At 42.8% G+C, this 25,006-nt stretch overlaps 1 protein-coding gene across 2 annotated transcripts in view; it reads right to left on the bottom strand.

The window, feature by feature from the left end:
• The window catches only part of grin2ab (glutamate receptor, ionotropic, N-methyl D-aspartate 2A, b), a 132,955-nt gene that overhangs the window by 9,445 nt on the left and 98,504 nt on the right, over positions 1-25,006 (bottom strand). For both annotated transcript variants that reach the window (XM_086082491.1, XM_086082492.1), the window contains 12 exons: positions 24,107-24,241; positions 23,934-24,033; positions 22,975-23,180; positions 17,503-17,617; positions 17,212-17,414; positions 13,126-13,294; positions 9,288-9,441; positions 8,315-8,440; positions 6,661-6,890; positions 5,499-5,659; positions 2,694-2,881; positions 120-358 (listed from right to left, as the gene is read on the bottom strand). In XM_086082491.1, coding sequence (XP_085938617.1) covers positions 120-358; positions 2,694-2,881; positions 5,499-5,659; positions 6,661-6,890; positions 8,315-8,440; positions 9,288-9,441; positions 13,126-13,294; positions 17,212-17,414; positions 17,503-17,617; positions 22,975-23,180; positions 23,934-24,033; positions 24,107-24,241 — 2,026 coding nt within the window. The remainder of the gene's footprint in view (positions 1-119; positions 359-2,693; positions 2,882-5,498; positions 5,660-6,660; positions 6,891-8,314; positions 8,441-9,287; positions 9,442-13,125; positions 13,295-17,211; positions 17,415-17,502; positions 17,618-22,974; positions 23,181-23,933; positions 24,034-24,106; positions 24,242-25,006) is intronic.

Raw genomic sequence — 25,006 nt, 5'->3', positions numbered from 1 at the left:
TGCCACCTTAACCCTGGCTTGAAGTTCTCATTTAAAAACTTTTGTCTGAAATCCCAAACCCGCCTTAAAACCCCCCAGCAAGCAGTAAACCCCGCCCTCTTGCGTCATCGCAAACTCACCCTGCTGATGGTGAAGAGCAGGCCGGGGCGTCCCGAGCAGACGCCGGTGAAGCAGTAGCGCAGCCGCCAGTAGAAGAGGTGCTCGGAGATGAAGGTGAGGATGGACAAACCCATGGCCGTGGCCAGCATGTAGAAGACGCCCGCCATGTTGTCCACGTCCAGCTGGCTGGACATGACCTCGTTCTTCTCGTTGTGGCAGATGCCCGTCAGCCACTGCGCCTCCAGCTCCTCCATTTCGCCTGGGAAGGTGAAAAGGAGCAATTGAGCCAGGTCAAAAGGTCAAAAGGTCAAAAGGGGAGGGTTATTGGGGGCGGGGTCAATCAAAAGGGAGAGGAGAGGAAGTGAAAAAAGGATTGAGGCGGGTAGTGAAAAATAATTCAGGGGGATCAAGAAAAGAAAAGAGGAGTTGAAAAATGGAATTGAAGGGAAGCGAAGAGAAAATGAGTTGAAAAAGAGGAATAGACGGGAAGCAGAGACGAGAAGGGATGTGTTGAAAAAAAGCAATGTAGAAGGGAGGTGGAGAAGGAGGAGGAATTGATGGAGGAAAAATGAGAACAAGGAGAGGAAATGAAAAAGAAGTTGGTTAAAAGGAGAAAGGGGGAGGGGGTTATTGGGGGGGGGCAATCAAAAGGGAGAGGAGAGGAAGCGAAAAAAGGATTTGAGGGGGGTAGTGAAAAATAATTCTGGAGGATAAAGAAAAGAAGAGAGAAGTTGAAAAATGGAATTGAAGGTTGGCAAAGAGAAAATGAGTTGAAAAAGAGGAATAGACGGGAAGCAGAGACAAGAAGGGATGTGTTGAAAAAAGGCAATGTAGAAGGGAGGTAGAGAAGAAGGAGGAATTGATGGAGGAAAAATGAGAACAAGGAGAGGAAATGAAAAATAAGTTGGTTAAAAGGAGAAAGGGGGGGGTTATTGGGGGGGGGTCAATCAAAAGGGAGAGGAGAGGAAGCGAAAAAAGGATTGAGGCAGGAAGTGAAAAAGAATTCAGGAGGATAAAGGAAAGAAGAGAGAAGTTGAAAAAATGGAATTGAAGGTTGGCAAAGAGAAAATGAGTTGAAAAAGAGGAATAGACGGGAAGCAGAGACAAGAAGGGATGTGTTGAAAAAGAGGAATAGAGGGGAAGCAAAGACAAGAAGGGATGTGTTGAAAAAAGCAATGTAGAAGAGAGGTGGAGAAGAAGGAGGAATTGATGGAGGAAAAATGAGAACAAGGAGAGGAAATGAAAAATAAGTTGGTTAAAAGGAGAAAGGGGGAGGGGGTTATTGGGGGGGTCAATCAAAAGGGAGAGGAGAGGAAGCGAGAAAAGGATTTGAGGCGGGTAGTGAAAAATAATTCAGGGGGATCAAGAAAAGAAAAGAGGAGTTGAAAAATGGAATTGAAGGGAAGCGAAGAGAAAATGAGTTGAAAAAGAGGAATAGACGGGAAGCAGAGACGAGAAGGGATGTGTTGAAAAAAGCAATGTAGAAGGGAGGTGGAGAAGAAGGAGGAATTGATGGAGGAAAAATGAGAACAAGGAGAGGAAATGAAAAATAAGTTGGTTAAAAGGAGAAAGGGAGGTTGTGAAAATGAATTAAGGCAGGCCTTTAACAAGGGTGTAAAAGGAGGTAAAGAAGAAGGGAGGAGGTGCGAAATGAGGGAGGTAAAAATGAGCAGAAGGGCAGACGTGACAAAATGAATTGAGAGGGAAAGACGAGAGAAAAAGGAAAGTTGAAAAGCAAACAGAAGCGACGTAAGGAGAAGGATGCGAAAATGAATTATAGGAGGTGAAGAGAGGAGAAGAGATTGAAAAATGAAATAGAAGGAAGCAAAGAGAAGAAGGGGAGGAGGTGCTAAATGATTCGAGGGAGGTGGAAAGGAATTTTGGGAGGCAAAATGGAGAAGGGCTCTTAAGAGAGGAAAGGAAAATTTGGCATGAAAAGGACGAGGAGGTGGAAATTTATTTGAAGAAGTAAAAAAAAAAAGAGGGGAGGAGGAGGAGAAAAGGTAATTGAGGTAAACGGTGGAGCGGGAGGCACGAAATAAATAAGAGGAAAAAGAATTGAGGGAGGTAAAAAGAGTGAACCACAAAATGAGGAGAGATGAAAAATGAGGTGAAAAGTAAAAAAAGGAGGCGTGAAAGGGGAATTGAGCAAGGTCAAAAGGTCGAGGGGGGCATTACGTTCAAAAGGAGAGGCGAGGAGGTCAAATGAATCGAGGGAGATAAAAAAGGAGATGGGAGGCATTAAACAAAAAAGTGCAATTGAGGGAGGCATGAAGCAGGCGAGGGGAGGAGGCGTATAAATGGATACGAAATGGAACGTCGGTGGGAGGAGGCAAAGGAATTGATAGTGATGGATTGATCACGAATGATCAGCACGGCGTGCGCGCGTGCGTGTGCGTGTGCCGTGCGGTTAGGAAGCACTTTAGCGGTCTTGATTTGTGTCTGGTCGGCCTCCCGAAGGCCTGCCGCACACGCACGCACACGCACACACACGCGCGCACGGGTTGAGAGGCAGTAATGATGATGAAACGCCGCGTTTGAGGCCGGCGGGGGCGGAGGCGGAGGCGGAGGGGCTAACGCTAATGCTAACGCACCGTCGCCGATGATGCCGAGGATCGCGAGGTCCACCAGCCTCTTCCAGTACGAACCCTTCTGCAGCGCAATGCCGTAGCCCGTGGTGGCGAAGATGTAGCCGCTGCCGATGGTCACCAGCTTGCAGCCGTCGTCTCGGCCCGCCATGTAGTTGAGCACCGCCGCGTCGTAGATGAACGCGTCCAGCTTGCTGCCAAAGACAGTCAAAAAAAAACGCAGTCAGCGTAGGCATCGTCAAAAAGGGCACCACGTCAAACGCACCCTCGAAGACATCACCGGTTCAACAACCTTCAAAGAAAACACATCGCAACCTCAAAGACACCACGTCATAGACGCCATCAAAAAACTTCAAACTATTAGAAGCCGCATTAAAATACCGTCAAAAAAACAACAACAAAAAAAAAACGTCAAAGACACACCGGACCGGCATCAAAGACACCACATCATAAAACGGTATAAAAAAAGCAACACATCAGATACACCGTCAAAAACATCAGGAGGCGCATCAAAACATCATCAAAGATGCGGTAAATGACGAGACGAGCAGGTGGAAGACGTTGCGTACGAAACTTCAAAGACACCGAATGACAACAACATCAAAGACACCACTTTAGATACACCAGCCAAAACCTCAAATACATCACATCAAACCCCCCCCGCCAAAGACACCCTATCAGAACAGCATCAAAGACACCAAATCAAATACACAAACAAGGACACCACATAAAAAAAAAACGATTACAGACAACATCCAAAAACACCAAAGAGGGCAAAACTGACATTTGATTAAAATCATATTGCAAATGGCTAAAAAATCCCCCGAACAAAATCCAAAATCATAGCGATCAAATGGTTGTGTGTGTGTGAGCCAATGAGATTCAAGCAAGTCAAATGAGGTCAAGTCCAATTGGAGGAAAGCAAAAAAATGCAAAGAAATGCGGCGGCGCAAGAAGACGAATGCCGAGGATGCTCCAGTTCCTCGCCAACAATCGCACCTTTGTGAATCCTTTTGTTCTCGGCTTGTTGTCATTATTCTGAGACGACAGCTTCAATTCAAAGCCGCTGTGTTTGCGCGTGCGTGCGTGTGTGCGTGCGTGCGTGCGTGGGTGCGTGCGTGACATAAGGAGCCCCCTGTGCGGGCCTGATACCGACCAACTCAGCATAAACACAACTTTGATGCATGGCTGCTAAAAGTGACAGCCAAAGCATAACAGCAGTCTCTGGTGCGACATGCTGTTCCACACAGAACCTGGACTTGGAAACGGGTCAATTTGACCCGGAACGACGGAAGAGCTTCAGTGGAACAGTTCCACAAGGGACCAAGTCCAAGTTCTGATCCAGCACCTACACCCTACTTTTCTAGATAAAAAATAATAATACATCACGGTGGGTCAATATGACCCGGAACAGTTTTTCAAGACATTTCAAGCTGGAGCGGGACTACTTTTATTTTTACAAGCACCGAGTTGAGCAGCACAGCGATAGCACAAAATAACCAGTCTCAAGTCCTGCTGCAAGACCTACAATTTTATTCTCCGGTTTTGAAACTTGGAAACGGGTCAATTTGACCCGGAACTTCGGAAGAGCTTCAGTGGAACAGTTCCACAAGGGACCAAGTCCAAGTTCGGATCCAGCACCTACACCCTACTTTTCTAGATTAAAAAAAAAATACATCACGGTGGGTCAATATGACCCGGAATAGTTTTTCAAGACATTTCAAGCTGGAGCGGGACTACTTTTATTTTTACAAGCACCGAGTTGAGCAGCACAGCGATAGCACAAATGACCAGTCCCAAGTCCTGCTGCAAGACCTACAATTTTATTCTCCGGTTTTGAAACTTGAAAACGGGTCAATTTGACCCGGAACGACGGAAGAGCTTCAGAGGAACAGTTCCACAAGGGACCAAGTCCAAGTTCTGATCCAGCACCTACACCCTACTTTTCTACATTAAAAAAAATAATACATCACGGTGGGTCAATATGACCCGGAACAGTTTTTCAAGACATTTCAAGCTGGAGCGGGACTACTTTTATTTTTTACAAGCACTGAGTTGAGCAGCACAGCGATAGCACAAATGACCAGTCCCAAGTCCTGCTGCAAGACCTACAATTTTATTCTCCGGTTTTGAAACTTGAAAACGGGTCAATTTGACCCGGAACGACGGAAGAGCTTCAGAGGAACAGTTCCACAAGGGACCAAGTCCAAGTTCTGATCCAGCACCTACACCCTACTTTTCTACATTAAAAAAAATAATACATCACGGTGGGTCAATATGACCCGGAACAGTTTTTCAAGACATTTCAAGCTGGAGCGGGACTACTTTTATTTTTTACAAGCACTGAGTTGAGCAGCACAGCGATAGCACAAATGACCAGTCCCAAGTCCTGCTGCAAGACCTACAATTTTATTCTCCGGTTTTGAAACTTGAAAACGGGTCAATTTGACCCGGAACGACGGAAGAGCTTCAGAGGAACAGTTCCACAAGGGACCAAGTCCAAGTTCTGATCCAGCACCTACACCCTACTTTTCTACATTAAAAAAAATAATACATCACGGTGGGTCAATATGACCCGGAACAGTTTTTCAAGACATTTCAAGCTGGAGCGGGACTACTTTTATTTTTTACAAGCACTGAGTTGAGCAGCACAGCGATAGCACAAATGACCAGTCCCAAGTCCTGCTGCAAGACCTACAATTTTATTCTCCATTGACTCTGACGCTTTTGAAACTTGAAAACGGGTCAGTTTGACCCGAGATGACAGAACAGCTTGAACTTTCCCTTGCCGCCGTGACGCGTCTCGCTTACCCAGTTTTGAGGCTGACCAGGGCGTCGTGCACTCCAGTCTGGTGGTACTTGGTCATGTACTGATGCATGTCCGGGTAGTTTTTGCGGATGTTGCGCTCCGTGCTGCCGTTGGGAACCGTGCCGAAGCGGAAGGGCGGCGAATACGAGTAGGGGCTCTGGAACTGGACCAGGACAGGCAGGACAAGAAAAAACGAGGTAAGGAGGAGACTGCGGGTCCAGTTTGCCGACACGCACACACACAGTTTCCGTAATGCGTGCGTATGTGTGTGTGTGTGTGCAAAGCGGCAGTGAAAGTGACAACCAGCAAACGGGTCCCCCCCGAGGGACCCGTGTGGCCACCGGGTCGGCGTCCATGACAACAGCCTTCAGATGAAACGTGTCATAGTGGCTCAGTATCATGAATGACACATTTATATTGTTTGTTTGTGAAATCACACTAAAAAGAATAAAGGTAACAATTTGAATTATCTTCCCCATGAAAATAATATTTAAAAAAACTCAACAATTAAATAGAAATAAAATAAAAAGGTACAACAATTTCTGAAAAACACAAGTATTTTTACTCATTTATTCCCACAACATGAAAGTTTTAACTTATTTAATTTTCATTGATTTACTTTTCCCCAAAAAGAAAGTTTACATTCATTTTTTTTTTTAACAAAATAAAGAACACTGTATTTTTTTTAATCTACTTTTGAAAGTTTTTTTTTCACAAAATAAAACAAATGCTAAATTTCCATTTGACATATATTGATGAAATATTTTTCACCAAATAAAATAAACGTATGAAAAAAATATTTTAAAGAACTCAACAATTAAATAGAAATAAAAGAAAAATGTACAACAATTTCTGAAAAACACAACTATTTTTACTCATTTATTCCCACAACATGAAAGTTTTAACTTATTTAATTTTCATTGATTTACTTTTCCCCAAAAAGAAAGTTTACATTCATATTTATTAATTTTTTTTAACAAAATATATATTTTTAATCTACTTTTGAATGTTTTTTTTTCACAAAGTAAAACAAATGCTAAATTTCCATTTGACATATATTGATGAACTATTTTTCACCAAATAAAATAAACGTATAAAACAAAAAAAAAGAAGCGGTTGGGGAAGCCCACCGTCCGACCTTCGACGCCCGCCCCCCTTCCCTACCTTCTTGTCAGAGAGTCCGGTGACCTGGTCCACAAACTCCTCCTGGATCATGAAGGCGGCCAGGTTGGCCGTGTACGAGGCCAAGAAGATGACGGCGAAGAAAGCCCACACTGACACGATGAACTTGCTGGTGGTGCCTTTGGGGTTCTGCACGGGCACCGAGTTGTTGAACACCAGACCCCACAGCAGCCAGATGGCCTTGCCGATGGTGAACGATGGACCGTGGGGGTCTTGGGGTGGGGGGGTGGGGGGGGGGACAAACACACAACTATTGGAAACCAAGGAACCTTGTGGTGCATTCTAGCATGCGTGAATGTTTATTATAACAATAATCATTTGATGTTGTAGAAACGCTGAAAACGTTTTGGCATCCATTTCACCTGTGAGCTTTTTTGCAATTTAAATAACCAAACGGCACATTTGAACGACACTCCTGAATTTCGCAACAGTTGGAGTGAAGCAGTGTGAGCTCGGAGTGTATTTCCAAACGCTTAAGAAACGGGGATTTCCCCAAAATGTGACTTTTATGGGGGGTTTTTTTTGATTGTGCATTTTTTGTGTGTAACTGGTGCATACTGGATTGACTTATAGTAAAAAATGACGGTAAATGCATTCAAATTCTTAGATAAAATGATAAAAAAAAGAGTTTGGAATATATGAAGTGTGAAAATAATTAAAACATTTTTAATAATGCAAAAAACAATGCAGTGTAACACAATTCAAAATAAATTACTTTAAAATTGCCAAATTATTTACAATTGGTACAATTCTTTAAAATAAAATGACTAAAATCATTATAATGCATTACAATTTGAAAATATATATTTTCTACAGTGGCTAAAATGATTAAAATCATAATTCAAAAGACTAAATTAAAATTATTCAACTATGTGTGACTTTTAAAATACAATTAAAACGATCATATTAATAGTGTGAAAATATTAAAATAAATTATTTAAAACAAATGAATTCAAATCCCTTTTCAATATATTAAAAAGTAATCACAAATGACTAAAAGAATAAAAAATGAATACAATTATTTAAATATTTACAATCACCAGCAATATTACAATTCTAAAGAAAATACATAATAAAAAAATCATATAAATATTACAAAAATTCTAACAAATCTTTCAAAATGCTTTAAAACAATTGAAAATAAATTGATTCAAATGTCTTTTCAATATATTAAAAAGTAATCACAATTGTTGCAATGGTTAAAAGATTAAAAAATATTGAAAATTATTGAAATATTACAATTCTAGAAATTTACATCATTAAAAAAATCATAAAAAAATATGACTAAAATTCTAACAATAAACCCCGCAATTCTTGATTCAAAACATTCTACTGCTTCCCTCCAGGGTTTGGAGATGAGGCAAAACTTTTCCCAACAAAGAGGAAAAGCGTCATTCCGAATGAAATGAGGCTAAAAATAGAAACGTCTAATTGACCGCGGGCTCGTGCGGACGCTTTGGGAGTGTATTAGCAACACACACTTGACAAAAAGTCAGCGTAATAATAACGCCGCTGCTGCGCCTCCGGGGGGGGGGGGGGGGGGGGGGGGGGAAGGAAAGATGCTTGGATGCCTCTGCCGTGTGTGTGTGTGCGTGTGTGCGTGCGCGTTTATGTTTTTGTTTGTGCGTGTGTGTACCTTTGCCTTGGGCCAAGTTGCGGTTGAAGCCCAGCGGAGAGACAAACTCGAAAAGGAAGACAGCGATGGCCGTGACGATGAGCAGCATCACAAACATCATCACCCAAACAGACGCGCTGAAGGGCTCTGAGGCAAGGGAAGGATGAAGAGGAGGAAGACGAGGAGGAGGAGGAGGAGGAAGAAGAGGAAGAGGAAGTGAAAGAGGAGAGTTAGTCACAGTGGTTTGGAAGAATTTGCATATTTCTTATTACTCCAGCGGAGGAAGAAGAGGAAGAGGAGGAGAGGGGGATCAAACCCACACTGAAGCCGAACCCAGACAAAGTGTGTGTGTGTGTGCGTGTGCATGTGTGAGAGTGTATATTTGTTAAGCATGTGACTGCTTGGGTTAGCCAACCCAGAGAGATTGTGCGCTGAGGTGAACGCCAAAGATACTGAACCATCACTGATACCCTGGTGTGCGCGCACACGCACACAAAAAAAGTATCTCAGTAAAAAAGTTGTTTGTATCTGTTTCCGTTTTGCAGTAATTAGCATTAGAATATAGCTAAGTTTCATCATTATTCACAAATCTGTTTAAAACTGTGGGGGAAACAGCTTTTTTTTGCAACACGGCCCTGGTTGATCTCTTACACTTTGCTGCCACTTGCTGGCCATTTTTGTAATAGCTACCATTGATGCAACCGTTCTCTGCAGTTCAGAGGCTGCAAAAGCCTTCTGTATGCTTTAGCATAAAAAAAAAAAAAAAAAAAAAAAAAAAAAGGATAAATACGTCTTTGGGACACTGGTAATATTTAAAATAGAAATACGTTTTTGAGAGCAAATGAGTTAACCACATTTTCAGTTACAGAAATGTTCAGTGGCAATCAGTAGGTAGGAGAAAAAAACAGGATGAAGAGGAGGGGGGGAAAAGGGATTTCTCCTCGTCTTCCTCCTTGGCAACTTTAGCGGGTTAAAGAAAAGTCAAAGTTGTCACCGAGGAAGGCCGAAGGTGAGACGGTGCCGTTGCTGCGCGACACCATGACGCTGATGCCCGTCTCCACGAAGGGCACGGAGAAGTCGATGACCTCTGACCTCTCCTCGTTGATGGTCAGGGAGCCCACGGCCATGGCGGCTTTCTTGTACACCACCTGGTGGACATATGGTGAGGCGCATTCAGCTCGAGAAAAGATACGGGTACACAGGAGATACGTGTATTGATATTCACTTGATAAACTCGATTGTATTGATAAACTAGCACCGCATATCAGATTTCGATCTACAAATGTGTCTACTGACCTACTGACGCATTTTTATACCCTTAAAACCACTGGGTCAAAAATAACCCAATTTTGGTCAAAAAATGCGACCGAGCCGCTACTTGACTCAACTTCAGGTTGGGTTAAATTGATCCAATTTTGTTTTGTAACAAAACAACAAGATGGGTAGAGTGTACCCATCTACCTACTAATTGCTAACTCAACAATCCACTTACAGTCCATCATTAAAGCAACACTAAGGAACTTTCAGTTTACACTGATTATGGCGACGCCATATGGACAAAGGCGGTATTGTTATGTCTGAAGGAAGACCACATTTCCTACGAGGACAAGCGTATTGCATCGTTTTTTGTTTTTTTTTAGCTCACTCCAGCGAGTGAAATCCGGGCCAATGTAGATCCTTGACTGTCCTTTCATCCGGGCTAGCTTTTGACGTATGCCATAAAGCAGTCAGCACATTTGTAGTTTTTTGTGTGCCAGTGTTCCTACCATCCGCCTCAGAAGTTGCTTAGTGCCAGTAAAAATGATACGGACCGCCTCAGTACACTCTATGAACAGTTGGGTCAAATATAACCCAATTATGGATCAAAAATGGACTGATCCACTTCATGGGTCAATTTGACCCAACTTTTTTTTTTTTTTTTTATACAAAACGACCCAATATTTTGACCCAAGTAAAGGATTTAACCAATATTTTTGAGTTGTTTTACACTAAAAGGCCCATTTCTTGACTCAAAGTTGGGTCAAATTGACCCAAGTAGAGGATCGGTCCATTTTTGACCCATAGTTGGGTTCTTTTTGACCCAACTGTTTTTAGAGTGTACTGTATACTGCATATAGATACATAGCAACTCTCCCTAACTAACCAACGTTTACTCTACCAACCATACCTAACAACTAGAGCATACCATACACTCTAAAAACAGTTGGGTTAGAAATAACCCAACTATGGGGCAAAAATGGACCAATACTCTACTTGGGTCCATTTGACCCAACTTTGAGTCAAAAAACGGGTCTTTCAACATAAAACAACTCATAAATATTGGTCAGATTCTTTCCTTGGGTCAATAAATTGGGTCATTTTGTATAAAACAACCCATAAAGTGGATCAGTCCATTTTTGATCCATAATTGGGTTACTTTTGACCCAACAGTTTTTAGAGTGCATCCATGATCCATCTTACTTTCTTTCTTCTTACCTTCACTATATTTGACATCTTTCCTACCTACCTGACTGCCTTAGCAATGACATACTTTACTTACCTGTCCTACTCACGAACCCGTCACGTTTTACATCCCGGCCACCAACCTCCGACTCTCGGCAACCGACACCGACTTCCCAACCGGAAAAACATTACCGGAGCATCACATGACGCGATGGACGTCAACGTGTCGTGCCAATAAGGTACTTGGGAATCGCTCTGCCTATCCTTTTCCCCAGGGTGTTAGCATGACACGCTAACACCTGCTAAAGGAGGGAGAGGGATGCACTCATGCGGTCTTCCTGCTCTCTCTCTCTCTCTCTCTCTCTCTCTCTCTCTCTGCCCGGTAAAGCGAAAGTGAAACATCAGCATGAATGTCAGCCGGCGTTCGGGGCCATTTTCAGACCACGAAGAGGAAATCGCAGTTGTCATCTTTGCCGCCGAGCGGACGTAGGGAGACGCACGACGCCGATTCCGAGCCGCCTCCCGGAGGGATGTGTTGTTTTATTGCTTTCTCGATGACTCCGCACGCATTCATGAGCTCATGGCTCAAGACTTAAGTAGCGTATGACTTATGATGACTGGGACGCTGCTCAAAAAAGCTGGGCCAAGGGGAGACCGTTAATCGTGAATTTGGATCGATTTGACGTGGTGAAATATGAAATGTCTTTTTTTTAATTTTTTTTTTATGGGCCGGGTACGAGAGGTCTGCGCGCAGGCCAATGAATAACAAGCAACGAGGCATTCATTGCATCGCGCATCACACGTTCGGAATGTTTTTATTAACCCGGCAGAAGTCCCCTTTTTTGGCTGCTTTTCAGAGAAGATACCGATTTAACACACACTTACCAACCAACCCATCAATCTTACCTACCCAGTTTAACTCTCCACCCATTTTTACATCCTGCCTATCCAGCTACACTATCGATCTACCTATCAACCTTCCTTACATTCTGTACTTAAATATTTACTTTACCTTTCATTCTACTTTACCAACTGACCTTTTTTTTTTTACATTTTTTCTACTTACCTACCTACAATGCCAACCTATAGTATGTACCAAAATTCTTACTTACATACTTATCTATCATAACTCCTGTACAAATCAATTTCTATAGTCTTCCCACCTGAAGACCGATGTGATTACACTTCTTTCCTACCTATATACTGTGTACATATATATATATATATATATATATATATATATATATATATATATATATATATATATATATATATATACGCTTTGTGAATGGGGTTGTGAAAATCCCAAAACACCCTCTAACCATGGCCACCAGATGGCAGCATTGCATCTCTTTTCAATGGGCTCCCCCGCGTATCAAATTATATGAAAACATGGCGGATCTTAGAACGTTTTCAAGGATGACGCGAATGATCAAAAATGTATGTCACTCAAATGACCTATTTTCAAATGGTGATGACTAACGAACGGAATTTGGTAGAAACATTTTCACGATGGAATGGAATCCAATCTTTCATGCGGTATCGAGCCACAATATTAATAAGACGAGCGAAAAATGCTCAAAATCGGCTGGCACTGTAGAAGTTGTTTTTTGGATAACGTTTGGCAGTCAAATAATTAATAAGCAACATATCTACCGATCTCACCAACCCTACGTGCCCATCTTTTCATCCTAACTAATCAGAGGTGGGTAGTAAAATACATTTACTCCATTACATTGACTTGAGTAACTTTTAGATTTTTTTTTTTTAGCTTTAGCACAAAATACTTTTTACTTTTACTTGAGTAGATGTAAGCTACTCTTACTCCGCCATATTGGGCTACACTAGCGTTGTTACCTTCCGCTGGAGTCATACATTCCATTGACCGTATTTTCACGTATATTTCACGCGTGGGAGCATTTCCGCGGACACATACAGGAAACGCGGCCCTGGTTGAAGACTGGCAGGCATGATGAGAACCTGAAAGAGTCAACTGAAAGATGATGTTTTGGTGCTTTTGCTTTCAGAAACGGACGCCAAAGTGGTGGTTAGACTGGGATTGAGCGAGTTGCGCCACAATTTGTGAACGTGTTGTTCAAAAGGTCAAAACGTTCTTATTTGTTTTTATTTGATGATTTGAGGATGCCAGCATTTTGCACCTCATTTTATGTTGTTGTCTTTCTGATGACACTGTTTGGAGTATTCTTTTCAGCAAATACTTTTTTTTACTTGTATTTGAGTGTGTTTTTATTTTTTTATTTTTTTTATGACTTTGACTTGAGTAACATTATTTCGAAGCTGCTCTGAGTTGAGCACAATTATCAGCTAACTCCGCCCACCTTAACTCAACCATTGCGACATCCTACCGACGCGGCGCCACGGGTCCGTACCTCTCCGACCATGCCGTTCCACACGTTGTTGATCTTCTTGCCGTGCTTGCCGTTGGTGACCAGGTAGAGGTCGTAGGTGAACTTGACGTTGCGGGCGATCTTCTTGAGGATGTCGATGCAGAAGCCCTTGCAGCACTGCTTGATGTACGAGCCTCCCTGTGTGCTGTTACTGCACGCACACACACACGCACACACGCACACACACACGCGCACGCAACATTATGGTTTTGTTGTGTTTGTCGTGCAGGACAGATGCACACGCACCCACAGGGGACGGTGCGTGCGTGTACATAACGGCATAAAGGACATAAAAGCCTCAGCTGGGGAAAACGTATACACAACGTGTGCGTGTGCGTGTGCGTGTGCGTGTGCGTGTGCGTTGGGACACCTGAGACCCCCAGCAAAGACGCTGCGCGCTAGATGCTAAAAAGAGCTTTCGACGCATTTGATTTGACAGATTTTCTCCCGTGCGAACGAGTCCGTCACCTTTCGGGACGTTCCGGCCCGCGCGGCGACATCGCGGCTGACGTAAAAAAGGCATGCGGGGTTTACGCCACGCACGAACAGACACGATGCAACTGGAATAAGGCTCAGAAGAGCGGAGACCTCCGCCAAGGCGGGATTTGTGCTGGTTCGTGGGCAAGAGCCAGTTTAATTGCATTTTAATCATCCATCCATCCATTTTCTGTACCGCTTGTCCTCACAAGGGTCGCGGGGGTTGCTGGAGCCTATCCCAGCTGGCTTCGGGCACCCTGAACAATCGCAGATTGGCTGGCAACCAGTTCATCAATCAATCAATTAAAAAAAAAAAAATTAATCAATCAATCAATCCATTTTAATCAGTAACATGATATTTTTGTAATCGTGACGAGGGATGCCGATATTGGGCGATTTTGAAAAATATCGGTATCGGCCTTTTTTCAAAATCTGGCGGCCAATTAATGGTTTGGCTAAAACCGTTTTAATCTCAGGAAACTTTCAGTTAACTTTACAATGGGAACCTCCTAAAACGTTTGTTATTGTTCGACATTCAAACAAAGAAATGTGAAAGTTCAAGATTGTATTTTATTAATTTTTTGAAAAAAACAGAGCTATGGTATTTGCTTCTTTAAGTTTCAACTGAACTTTTTAAGGTGTACTGATAACCTTGGGAGCTCCCTGAACATAATTTTTTTTGTATTTAGTTTAATATATTGTCTAATATTTAAAAAGAAAAAAAAATCGGCATTTTGAAAAGTCAGAACATTTGTTCAATAAGCATAAATGTTTTAAGACACAACAAAGTCAAGATAGGCGTTTATATAAAAAAAAAAAATTACACCGCGGACGGCCAACATTCTTGAGATTTTTTTAAATTTCTAGTTACTCGTCAATTTCAAGTGTCTAAACGTGTATTGATATTCACTTGATTAACTAGATTGTATTGATAAACTAGCACCACATATCAGATTTCGATCTACAAATGTGTCTACTGACCTACTGACGCATTTTTATACCCTTAAAACCACTGGGTCAAAAATAACCCAATTTTGGTCAAAAAATGGACCGAGCCGCTACTTGACTCAACTTCAGGTTGGGTTAAATTGACCCAATTTTGTTTTGTAACAAAACAACAAGATGGGTAGAGTATACCCATCTACCTACTAATTGCTAACTCAACAATCCACTTACAGTCCATCATTAAAGCAACACTAAGGAACTTTCAGTTTACACTGATTATGGCGACGCCATATGGACAAAGGCGGTATTGTTATGTCTGAAGGAAGACCACATTTCCTACGAGGACAAGCGTATTGCATCGTTTTTTGTTTTTTTTTAGCTCACTCCAGCGAGTGAAATCCGGGCCAATGTTGATCCTCGACTGTCCTTTCATCCGGGCTAGCTTTTGACGTATGCCATAAAGCAGCCAGCACATTTGTAGTTTTTTGTGTGCCAGTGTTCCCAACATCCGCCTCAGAAGTTGCTTAGTGCCAGACACAAATGGATGAGGCTGAATTGTGAAGGCTTTTGAGTTGTTGTCATTGTTGAGCACGACAGCAAATTTTGGGAGCCGAAATCTCTCGCTCTGCTCTGCTGCCGTTTTCTTTCCAAAACCGTTCCTCGAATCGGAAGATCAGCGGCTTAACCGGACGGGATAAGGAGCCGGTCGTGTGTTTAAGACGGGATACGCGTGTCCAAGCTGAACCGGGATGGGACACGGAGCTGCAGTTCTGAGCTTTCCGCAGGCAAAAAAAAAGTCAGAGAAACGGACTCGGGAGAGAAAAGGAGGCCGAGTGATGAAGAGGCCGGCGGGAAACAGGAAGCCGTGTCGGGAGGCGCCGCGAGAAATCCTGTCAGGTTGAAGGCGGGAAAGTGGCAGCACTCCAAACGGGACATGAGGAAAAGTTTGGGACGTGCCCCCCCGTGAGAGTGAGAAAAGTCTCCTGCAGATACAGCTCTTGATTTATTCACAAGTTTGTGTAAGAAATAGCCAAAAACGTCTCGTTAACATCCTCGACCCAAATTTGCACGCTAAAGTGGCGTCAATTTAAAAGGACCCGAGTAATCTCTTGTCACACATAATGGAGTGAAAAAAAAAAGGAGAAGCGTACAAAATGGATGCAGCACAAGCGGCGACATTGATGCCCCCCCCCACCACCACCCCCAACCACAAACGTGCTTGATTGCACGCAAACTGCGAGCTGCAAACAAACAGCTGGAATATAAATATAAATGATAATAAAATGACGACAATATGTGCAGAGATGCAAAAAGAGTGATTAATAAATGCAATATTGGGACAACAAGCAAGCGCACCAACGCGTGAATCGCAATGAATAAATGCGCCGCTCGTTGTTAGCCTTGCGCTTCAGCGGCGCGCTAACGGCAAAATAATCCAGCAGGAAACAGATTGTCTTCGACCGGCGAGAAGGCGCTAATTAGCCGCCAGTCATGTGAGCGTAGCCGCATCGCTAATACGTGATAATGGCCCCCCAGGAAACATTTGCAATTAATTAGAAATCACGCTGCGCGCCCTTGAATATTTCAAAGTCATTATCAAAACAAATTCATCGCTTTCTTGGGGGACTCATCGTACCCAAATGCGCACTTATTTTTTTTGCAAGCGTGTGAATAAACCCAAGAATGTGACGACTTGCCATAAACCAAAAACGACCCAAACCCCAAACAATCGTTTCACTTCGAGACATGAAACTCGGTGGGCATGTCGATCGCGAGTGGGGAAGTTACGATATCCAAACATCACGATACGACATTATCACGATATTGTGGGGAGCTTGGCGATATTAACTCATTCACTCCCAGCCATTTATAGTGAAGCAACCCCCTTCGCTCCCGGCTGTTTTACTGGAATTGGACTCATCTTGCAAGGCCCACAGAATATTGTATTATTTTGCTATGAAAACGAATGGAGATTGATTCGTTTTTTTCTTTCATCAGGAAAAAAATAGTATATTTCTATCTAATTAGCATTCGAATATAGCTACGTTTCATCATTATTCATAATTCAGTTTAAAACAAGGGGGAAAGAGCTTTTTGCAACATGGCCCTGGCTGATCTCTTATACTCCGCTGCCCCCTGCTGGCCCTTTTTTTTATAATAACTACCATTGCTTGAAGCAGAGGTTGCATCAAAGCCTTCTGTATGCTCTAGAATTAAAAAAAACTATTATTTTTTATTTTAAAATGTAAAAAAAAGGTGCAAATGTATGAATTTAAACAACTCAAACAAGTCAAAATGAGTATCAATAATCTTTTTTTTTAATGTTACGATTTTGCTGATTTTGTAATTGTGGAGTGTAATAATTGAAATTGTAATTGAATTTCCATTAATTTCACAGCCCTACGTAGCAACGTGAAATTTGGTAGGCGTGTCGATTATGAGTGCACCCACCAAAAATCTCAGGAACTCCAAAAGAAACAGGAAGACCATTTTAGGGACGATTAGCATCAAATCCCAAAATTTTCGAAAATTCAGCCGAAGCCAATTTGACTTACATAATAAGATGACATTTGGTCGGCATGACTGTCATGGGCTGATGCGCAAAAAAAGGCGCACTCGCGTGCCAGAAATCGTAAACGTTCTTACTCTTTGACATGTTTGCGACACGGCACCGAGTTCCTCATGCAGGTCCCGGTGAGGATGTCCACGTTGTCCACGATGACGAAGGGTTTCTCCTCCAGCGTGACGATGGACAGGTGGTTCTCGTCGGCGTCCTCGTCGCCGTGCGAGTTGTAGCGCGGCCACACGGGGAACATCAACGACAGCGTGCCGTTCTCCCAGCGACCCATCTGAAAAAAAGGAACGGAGGATTGGAAAATAAAATCAAATAAAAATCAATCAAGCAAGCCCCAAAATGTAGCGCCGTCTGCTTGGTACCTTCTCCCACGTCCTGTCACTGTTCAACACGATGACCACCAGCTTGGGGTTGGCCTGGTAACCGTCGGGCGTGAAGGACAAATCCCTGCCGTCGTTCCACACGTGCATCATGTGTCTGCGGGGAGCACCACACCGCCCGTCCTGTTATTTGCTTGTGTGTGAACATGTGACGTGCTGCCTCTTTAGGCAGCAAACTAGCTGGGCCTGAATGAATTGCATCCTCTGCTGGTTGCCGACAATCAATGGAGGTATTGCGACACCTCCATGGCTTCGAGATGTACAGCAACAAGACAGCCAGGTTACCGAAGCAGTAGCTACTAATGATGCCTAAACGGGCTGCTGAAATCAAAAGTCAACACGAGATCATTTCAGTTTCAGTGAAAATCTTCACCAAATTCTACATTTTCCCGAGTTTCTTCCTGTTTGTATTTATATTGCAGCCCATTTAATCGACAGAGCAATTGGGTCGGATTCAGCTGCATTATCTGCTGGATGCACAGAGTGGCAAGTGCTGCCTAGATGGGTGACTGAAAAAAATCCCAAGTCAACACAAAGGAAGTAGGGTAAAGTTTGGTGTAATCAATTATCTAAAAACGTTCTAAACTTGACATCTTTTCTTTTGACTTGTTTGGCTGTATATGGCAGCATGGTTAGGTTGCAAAGAGGTCGGGCCTGAACTAATTGCATTCTTTAATGGTTGCAAGCAAATAGTCAAATCCATAATGCGCCTCAAAACAAACAGTAAAAAGACATCCGTTTGAATAAGAATATTCTTCAACAAGTACTCATTAAAATGATGCAGCTACCAGTGCCGTCTAAACGGGTTGCAAAAAAAAACTTTCACAAGAACATTTTTTTTGCGTGGTCCAAAAGTCGCTAACAAACGCCACACTTTTTCATAATGGCCTCTTGTTTGGATTTATATGGCAGCCCGTTTATGCAGCATCATAGTTGGGCCTGCGTGTGTTTGTGTGTGTGTGTGAACATGTCGTGTGCGCGAGTGCGCAAGCTAACTTTGAAATAAGTTAAGCGCTCAGTAATCAGTGCGGGAGTGAGAGATCCTCTTCAAATCGATGCGCCGCCTTCACCCGCGGTGTGTGTGTGCGTGTGTGTTTGTGTGTATGTGCGTGCGCATGCATATGTGTGTGTGGGTGGGAGGGGGACGAGTCACAGGGCACATATCTGACCTGTCAACACTCAGCATTGATTTCTAAGAGTCGCTTAGAGTTACTCACGAGCCACACACACACACCCCCCCCCCCCCCCCCCCCCACACACACACGAACATCCAACACTTCCTTCAACACAGACACAGACCGGCAAACGAGCAGGAATAAAACAGGAGCACGTATTCTAAGCAGTTATTGTTACAGTCCACCAAACAATATAGAATGACACTGTTGGTTTTTCTTCAGCAGCCCGTTTAGGCAGCACTACTCACAACATAGTCCATATGGGGCCAAAATTAAAGTACTAGGCAATGTTGCTCATAACGTTAGACACATCATCAAATTTCACCTTGTTTCTTTCAAGTTGACTTTCTTCAGCAGCCCGTTTAGGCAGCACTACTCACAACATAGTCCATATGGGGCCAAAATTAAAGTACTAGGCAATGTTGCTCATAACGTTAGACACATCATCAAATTTCACCTTGTTTCTTTCAAGTTGACTTTCTTCAGCAGCCCGTTTAGGCAGCACTACTCACAACATAGTCCTTATGGGGCCAAAGTAAAGTACAAGGCAATGTTGCTAATAACGTTAGACACATCATCAAATTTCACCTTATTTCTTTCAAGTTGACTTTCTTCAGCAGCCCGTTTAGGCAGCACTACTCACAACATAGTCCTTATGGGGCCAAAGTAAAGTACTAGGTAATGTTGCTCATAACGTTAGACACATCATCAAATTTCCCCTTGTTTCTTTCAAGTTGACTTTCTCCAGCAGCCCGTTTAGGCAGCACTACTCATGATGGAGTACGACGGAACAATGTTATCAATGCAAGGGAGTTGATATCGTACCACATTTCAGCTTGTTTTGTTCATGCTCATTGTTTCCAACCAACCTGTCTAGGCAGCATTACTAACATCTACAGTACAGCAAAAACGACGCAACAATTGATGTCAATGTTAGCGACCTGCATAGCAAATTTCAGTTTTGTTTTTATTACGTTGACTTTCTTCAGCAGCCCGTTTAGGCAGCCCCACTAAATACATCGTACTGACTGTACCTGAGTGTAGTACATGACAATGACAACATTAGAGACAACGATACCTAACTTGCCAAACCCAACTTGGCCTTGTTTCTTTTATGTTTGTGTTCTTCAGCAGCCCGTTTATGGAGCACAACTGACAACATAGCACCGACTGCCTGCACTGCAGTCCTGAGCAACACTCGTTTGAAAACATTAGAGACGTGAGGTTTTCCCCTTGTTGCTTTGAGTTTGACGTTGTTCAGCAGCCCGTTCAGGCGTCACTCATTCTTGTCCTCTGTGCCTTCCCGCTGTGTTTGTGTACTTGTATTCTATTATTAAATTTGTGTTGCGCTGTTGTGTGAGCACTTTTCCCCCAAAAGTATAAATAGTCAAAGTCAAATGGGCCTCCGACATCTGCGTTTCGGAAACATCTTTTTTCGGAATAAAACGAAAGTGCTTCGGGTTTGGAGTTTTGCACACTTCAGCAGCTCCATTAAATGTAAAAAAAAAACAAAAAAAAACTTTCAAATGGACGACAACGCTGACAAAAAAAAAAACTGCTGCGGAGCACAAACACGCGTACGTATAATAGTTGTTCAGTTGTTGTGACAAATATGCAAATTCAATGTAATAAGTTAGCAAGATAAACGAGCCGCTGGCGACAGAGAAGGGAGCGTTAAAGAAGTAATTTCGGATCAAGCTGTCAGCAACGGCGATATTGAAATGCGCTTTGATGTATTTGCTAGCGTGCGCTAATAGGAGAGGCGGCGGGACGATCCAGTCATAACAAAAAACCACTCATAAATCAGCAACGTGACTTTGAGAGACAAGCAACATGACCTTGGTTCTACTCGTGCCGCATAAACGGGACGCTGAAGAAATCCTTAGTCTGAAGAAACGCTGTTAAGTTTTGATGTTGTGAGCATTCCAGAATGGGCACCAAACTTTTGACTTCCTGGTACGGTTGGGCCTGAAATAATCGCATTCTCTTTTGGATTCAACCAAGTCATGAAAGACACAACAAAACAGCTGTGCTAATAAGAATGTACCTAAGCAGTTACACTTAAGCATTACTATGTAGTCATGGCTTCTGCCTAAACGGGTTGCTGAAGAAAGTAAACATGAAGTAAATAGGTGTAATTTGGTGTGATATCATGTCACTAACTTTGATATCAATAACATCACATGCTGCAAGTTGTATTATGTCATAGTTAATGCTGCCTGAACGGGCTGCCTAAGATAAAGAAAGCAATCATAAAAGAAACAAGGCGCCGTCGTCAGTTCGCCGTTGTCGGTAAGTATTACTATCTTGTTACTAGTGCTACCTAAATGGGCTGCAGGTGCGGTCCAAAAGTTTTCATCAAACTTTACAATTGTTCTTGTGACTTTCTATGCGGATTTACATGGCAGCCTGTCTAGGGAGCATCGTGGTTGGGCCTGAATCAGCTGCATTCCGTGCTGGTTGCCCACAAATAGTGAAATCAATAATGCTAACACAGCTTCATGACTTAGTGCATGCAACAAGACAGCCGCGTTAATACAGCAAAGTAGTTGCTAGTGCTGCCTAAACAGGCTGTTGAAAAAAATCCAAGCAAACACAAAGGAAACAAAGTGAAGTTTGGTGTGCCAAGTAGTCAAAAAAAAAAAAAAATTACATTCACGTTTACAGTCATTTTTTTTAAATTTCTTTCTTATATAGCAGCCCGTTTAGGCAGAATCTTGCTTCGCCTGATTCAATTGTATTTTCTGCTGGTTGCTGCCAAGTAGTGAAAATGTCTCCAATTGCAAGACCAACTGGAGCAACGACACAACATAATCTTGCTGTATGCTCATCACAGGAAAGACACGCGCGCACACAGTCACGGCAGAATGAAAAGGTGTGTGTGTGTGCGTGCGTGCGTGCGTGCGTGCGTGCGTGCCACCCACAGAGCCAAGCAACAAGGAAAGGAGAACAAAGCTTCTTTAATCCCGACTATGCGTCCAGTCATGCGAAGATAACACACACACACACGCCACACCAAACGCCACCTTGTTTCCTTCATGTTTGCTTTCTTCAGCAGCCCGTTTATGCAGCACTAGCAACTACGCAGTAAAACTTGCAGTAAAAACGACACAGCATGGTTGATAGCAACATTAAAAGAGAAATGCCGCCACAATGTTGATATCAGCGCTTGAAGAGTTGTCCTTACTTCACAAAACTAAATCTACTTTGTTTTGTTTACTTTAATCTGCAGCCTGTTTAGGTAGCACGAGGAGTGACATACAACTGAAGTATCACACTCTAAAAAGAGTTGGGTCAAAAATAAGCCCAAAATGGATCCATCCTCGACTTGAGTCGATTTGACCCAATATTGAGTCACCAAAAAGGGCTTTCAGCATAAACTAACTCATAAATATTGGTCAGATCCTTCACTTGGGTCAAAAAATTGGGCCATTTTGTATAAAACAACCCCGAAAGTTGTGTCAAATGGACCCATAAAGTGGATCACTCCATTTTTTATCCATAATTGGGTTACTTTTGACCCAACAGTTTTTAGAGTGTAGGAAACATGATCGCAATATTAGAGACATGAAAAATGCAGTTTGTTCCTTTTTTTATTTATACATTTCAGCAGCCCGTTTAGGCAGCAGTTCTTCCTGTAAGTACTATACAATATAGCTGATATCAACGATACACTTCCATTTCTTTTTTTGTTTACGTTCTTCCGCAGCCCATTTGGGCGGCGCTAGTAACATTGTCGGAATAGTTTAGTACTATGGAACATTGAAATTATTTCAAATCAGTCTTTATTTTTGTGGGTTAACTTTTTTTTCAGCAGCCTGACTATGCACCACCAGTAACAACGAAGTACTAGTTAAGAATTAGCCAACGACATTGCGTGAAAGACAACACAATTGCCACTTCAAATTGCACCTCGTCTCTTTTTTATTATTATTATTATTTTATTATTCTCCAGCCCATCTAAGCAGTTGTGGTAATGACCAATGACTATGCATAGTATGTACTAAGCAAGTGTTGATGTCATCATTACGGACCTGATGCTTACACTCCACCAAACTGCACCTTGTTTCTTTTTTGTTGACATTTTTCCACAGCCCATCTAGGCGGTAGTGGTTGCTATTACTACTTATAGTCATTTCTTTGCAACAGTATTGGTGTCAACATTAGAGACAATAAAGCTAACCGCAACGAACTTCACCTTGTACCTGTTGTGTTTATTTTCACTCTCATCAGATACCCATCTAGGCAGCACTATTGACAACCCCGCGTGGAAACGCACCTGCGCAGGGCACTGGGCGGCAGCTTGCCCGGGCTGCGGTCCGACGGCGTGCTGTAGCAACTGCCCTGCGCTTCGGGCAGCTCGCCCTTCTCCCGCAGCATGGCGGTGGCGGCCGACGAGATGATGCCCACGCCGTCTCGCACCCGCGTTTCCAGCGGGTACTCCCAGTCATCGTAGGACACCGAGATCATGCCCAGGGGAAACGCCTGGTCGGGTAGCGAAAAGACATTGACGTACAAGAGCATCAGCAGTTTCTCCTTCATTGGGATGAAAATCATGTCAATTAGTGTTGTTGTTCATCTTCGTCGATGTCGCTATGCTAAGCGAGGCTAAGTGACAGCAGCTTATGGTGATACATCAAACTGGTATTGATCGTCTTGCTCGGTAGATTCGCTGCCAAAAAAGCTACTAAGTGCATTCACAAAAGTGCTGAATGTGCTGAATTTTTTTCTTTTTCTTTTTTTCTTAGCAAACAAGGAATTAAAAGTAAAGCATAAGAGCTCAGCTGGGCTAACAAAAATCAACTTGAGCCTTTGGCTTGTTCTTTGGCTTTCTTTGACGAAAAAATGAGGACCGTCTATTTTATGTGCCAAGTTTTTTTTTTTTGTTTTTTTGCAGAATGGGTATATAATTTAGAATAAAAATCCAAGTACATTTCAGAAGCTGCACTTTTGATCTTTTACGCAGTACTTGTACTTTAACCAGAACATTTTCATACACATGCAATCTCTACTACTACTTAACTTTCAATGCCAGCCATTTGTTGAAAAAAATGCTCGATTTGATATGAAATTAAACATGCATTTTACATGTTTAAAAAAATAATAATAATAAAAAAAATATATATATATATATATCAGGCGAATTTTGTGGCTGCCAAAATCCGTATCAGCATGAATACTGTATTAATTGCGTAGCCTTATTCCGGCGATAAGAAAAGCAAAATGGATGCACAGTACCTCCGGGGTAAAGTCAGGATTTCCCGTGGTGAGACTGGACACGATCCAGATGTAACCGGCTCCGATCAGGCCCAACGAGCGCGCCTCCTCCAAGATGTAGCTGTCGGGGGAGTCAGAGTCTGGATGATCGAGTTTCATCTCTACGTTGCCCTTGGTAATAAAAAGCGTCTTACACGGCCTCGTCCTTGGAGCAGTACAGCAGGATGACGGGACTCTGGATCCTCTTGAGGGCGATGTGAGACTTGGAGTTGGGGTCTCCGTCCATGGCGTCCAGAGTCACCACGCTCTGGAGGTCCCAGCGCACAAAGCTGAAAGGACAAAACGGGGGGGGGGGGGGGGGGGGGGGGGGATTGTTTTAGCATGACAACGCATGAAGAATGCATGAACGGTAAAAACAGCGAGCAGTTATAATTGGCAGGAAGAAGAATGACTACAAAACCATCACAAGTTTGTCTTGCAATGATGAACAAGTAGACTGTCCAATGACGGCACGCGGAGTGGAATAAAAGCATCAACCAAGAGTAAGTGACGTAACCAAACAATCCCTCATATGACGACTGTGTAGACTGACCAATGACAGGCTGGAGAATAAGGGCAAAAGCGGTCACAGGCTTTTTACAATAATGAATGATGTGTAAACTGACCAATGAAGAGGAAGTAGCGTAACTTAGCGATCACTACGATTGAGATTGTGATTGACCAGTTCAAAACAACCAATCACGCTTTATTATTGACATTTCGACTGACCAATGACTGCAAGAGGAACGACAGCTAAATGCAGTACCACCAACCAATCACAGGCTTTTTACAGAACAGGCGGTAAACTGACCAATGAAGAGGAAATGGCGTAAGCAACAAAACACTGATATTGTTCTTAATGATTGACATTTCGACTGACCAATGACTGCATGAATAATACGGGTCAAAACACCAACCCGACAGATGATTTGTCTCGTCAGCAACAATTAGAATGACCAATGACTGTGTGGAGATTGAATAAAAAAACACTCACCAATCGCAAGTTCTTGTTGCAACTATATCCATTTAGGCTGGCCAATGACTGCATGAACAAT

The sequence above is a fragment of the Leptonotus elevatus genome, chromosome 8 (assembly GCF_054856555.1).
Source record: "Leptonotus elevatus isolate MCC_2025b chromosome 8, RoL_Lele_1.0, whole genome shotgun sequence".
Classification (NCBI taxonomy): domain Eukaryota; kingdom Metazoa; phylum Chordata; class Actinopteri; order Syngnathiformes; family Syngnathidae; genus Leptonotus; species Leptonotus elevatus.
Note: the sequence above shows the minus strand (reverse complement) of the source record. Positions and strands in the feature narration are given on the sequence as shown.